This window comes from Aplysia californica, unplaced genomic scaffold (genome assembly GCF_000002075.1).
Source record: "Aplysia californica isolate F4 #8 unplaced genomic scaffold, AplCal3.0 scaffold01491, whole genome shotgun sequence".
NCBI lineage: Eukaryota > Metazoa > Mollusca > Gastropoda > Aplysiida > Aplysiidae > Aplysia > Aplysia californica.
The window spans coordinates 35,554-38,376 of NW_004798761.1; the positions used below are offsets into that span (position 1 = coordinate 35,554).

General features: G+C 43.6%; 1 protein-coding gene across 1 annotated transcript in view; it reads left to right on the plus strand.

Annotated features, from left to right (window-relative positions):
• Positions 1 to 2,823, plus strand: part of LOC101864669 (agrin) — a gene marked incomplete at its 3' end in the record, with an annotated part of 21,647 nt that overhangs the window by 14,541 nt on the left and 4,283 nt on the right. Inside the window, 2 exon segments of the mRNA XM_035973596.1 lie at positions 1,999 to 2,139; positions 2,576 to 2,809. Coding sequence (XP_035829489.1) covers positions 1,999 to 2,139; positions 2,576 to 2,809 — 375 coding nt within the window.

Here is a 2,823-nt window from a genome sequence, read left to right on the forward strand (position 1 = left end):
GGGGGTTGTGTAAATATTTTGCGGCACTCGCAACTGCTTAAGGTCATATGAGCGCGCGGGACACATTTAAAACATTTTCAGTTGCTAGAAATTTTTATTTTTTACCCGGGTGGCGGCCGAAGTCTACTCTGATCGATTTTGGACCTCCAAAGGGTCTTAAACGTGCACAACTTGCACACGGAACCTCCAAGATTTTTTGCTTTGCCCTTGTCCGAGAGGGATAGGTGTAGATCTTTCCTACCAGAAGATGAGAGGTGGGGCTGGGGTAATTGTTTATTTGTTTTGGTGTTGGGTGAGATGGCAGGTTCGGGAGTTAAAAGTTTTGTTTTAGTAGAGGTTTTACGGCGCTCGCAGCTGCATAAGGTCATATAATCTCCATAAGATTAGAGCTGTTACAAGAGAGTAACAAACATAAAAAAGAAAAAGGGGAGATAAGGACGATAGATGTTTGATAGGAAAGAAGAAGCAAACCACACCAGAGCACCCGCCAATCACCCCGAAGCTCAGCTCAGCCTGATGTTGTGTCCTTGGGAAAAGCACTTTACACGAATGATCTCGATTTGGCTCGGGCCTGTTGGAGACTAATGTTATATTTGGAGGTCCCGCCTCTTAAATACACGTGCCGTGTTGCAAGGGGCCTTCACCTATACAATTTCTTGCGTTTTTACACTTCGTATTTAGGTTATAACATTACACTATCCGTATCAAATCAAGTGGGTGGTTGGCGTGTGCTCTGGGTGTGGTTTGCTCTGGGTGTGGTTTGCTCCTTCTTTTCTATCAAACACCTATCGTTCTTATCGGCCTCTCTTCCTTCTTTTTGCGTTTGTTACTCTCATGTAACTCTTCGAATCGTCGTCACTTGTATGACTTTTTAGTGTTGCGTGTACCGTAAAACTCTTACTAAAACTAACTAAACTTCCAGGCCTTAAGGATCGAAGCAACCAACTCTGCTCTGTCAGCTTTTCCGTGCGCTCTCTGATGTCGTCTTGCCACCTTCTTTCTGGTCTTCCTCTTGATCGTTTTCCTGTTCTTTATGACTCTTACTCTGAATTAAATTAAACTAAAAAGCTAAGACATTAAAGACCTTCTGAAGCCTTACAAGTGAGTTTTCTTTTATCTTATCTTATCTCGTCTCGTCTTGTTTCGTCTCGTCACCTCACCTCACCTCATTCTTTCTTATCTTATTCTATCTTACCTCATCGTATCTTAGCTTAGCTTAGTTTAGCCTGTCTTATCTTATCTTGTCTATCTTATCTTTCGTATCTGATCTTATCTGATCTTACCTTTTTATCTTACCACCTCTTGTCTTAACTTTTCTTATCTTATCTCGGCAGCGTGCAGCTGTAACAAGCGGGGCTCTGATCGTGACTACTGTGACCAGATGAAATGTCTTACCTTATCTTACCTTACCTTACCTTACCTTACCTTACCTCACTTTACCTTCCCTTACCTTATCGTATCTTTTTAAAATCTTACCTTACTTTACCTAACCTTACCTTACCATACCATACCTTCCCTTCCCTTCCCTTCCCTTCCCTTACCTTACCTTATCTTATCTTACCTTACCTTACCTTACCTTACCTTACCTTACCTAACCTTAGCTTACCTTACCTTACCATACATTACTGCACCTTATCTTGCCTTACCTACCTTACCTTACCATACCTTATCTTACCTTATCTTACCTTACCTTACCTTATCTTACCTTACCTTACCTTACCTTATCTTACCTTACCTTACCTTACCTTACCTTGCCCTGACTTACCTTACCTTACCTTACCTTACCTTATCTTACCTTACCTCACCTTACCTTACCTTACCTTATCTTACCTTATCTTACCTTACCTTACCTTACCTTACCTTACCTTACCTTACCTTACCTTACCTTATCTTACCTTACCTTACCTTATCTTACCTTATCTTACCTTATCTTATCTTACCTTACCTTACCTTACCTTACCTTATCTTACCTTATCTTATCTTACCTTATCTCCCCAGCGTGCAGCTGTAACAAGCTGGGCTCTGACCGGGACGACTGTGATCAGATGACCGGGCGTTGCGTGTGCAAACCACTCATCACAGGCATGAAGTGTGACCTGTGCCAGAACGGCAATATCCTGGGTGTCGACGGCTGCAGAGGTGTGTGTGTGTGTGTGTGTATGTGTGTGTGTGTGTGTATGTGTGTGTGTGTGTTTGTCTGTGTGTGTTAGTCTGTGTGTGCGTTTGTGTGTGTTTGTGTGTCGGGGGGGAGGGGATTAGTGTGTGTGTGGGTGGGTGTAAGTGTCTCTGTGTGTGCCTGTGTGTGAATGTGTGTACGTGTGTGGGTGTGTGTAGAACAACAATAACAACAACAACACAACAACAACAACAACAACAATTATAACAACAACAACAATAACAACAGCAAACAACAACAACACAATAATAACAACACAACAACAACAATAATAATGACAACAATAACAATAACAACAACAACAACAACTACAACAAACAATAACAACAACAACAACCAACAACAACCTATAACAACGACAACAACCACCCATCACACACTGACCTACGGTTTCCCCAGACACGTTCATGCCCGACACGTGCTCCGAGGTGGACTGTCTGTACGGCGCCACGTGCAGGAAGGAGCGTAGCCGGCCCGTCTGTGTCTGTGAGCACGTCTGCGACTCTGACAGCGAGGCTCCCGACATCGTCTGCGGCTCAGACGGCCAGAACTACGGGTCTGAGTGTCAACTAGAGCTGTTTGGATGTCGCCTGCAGAAGCTGATCACTGTCGCGCACTACGGCGCCTGTAAAGGTGGGTTTATGGCT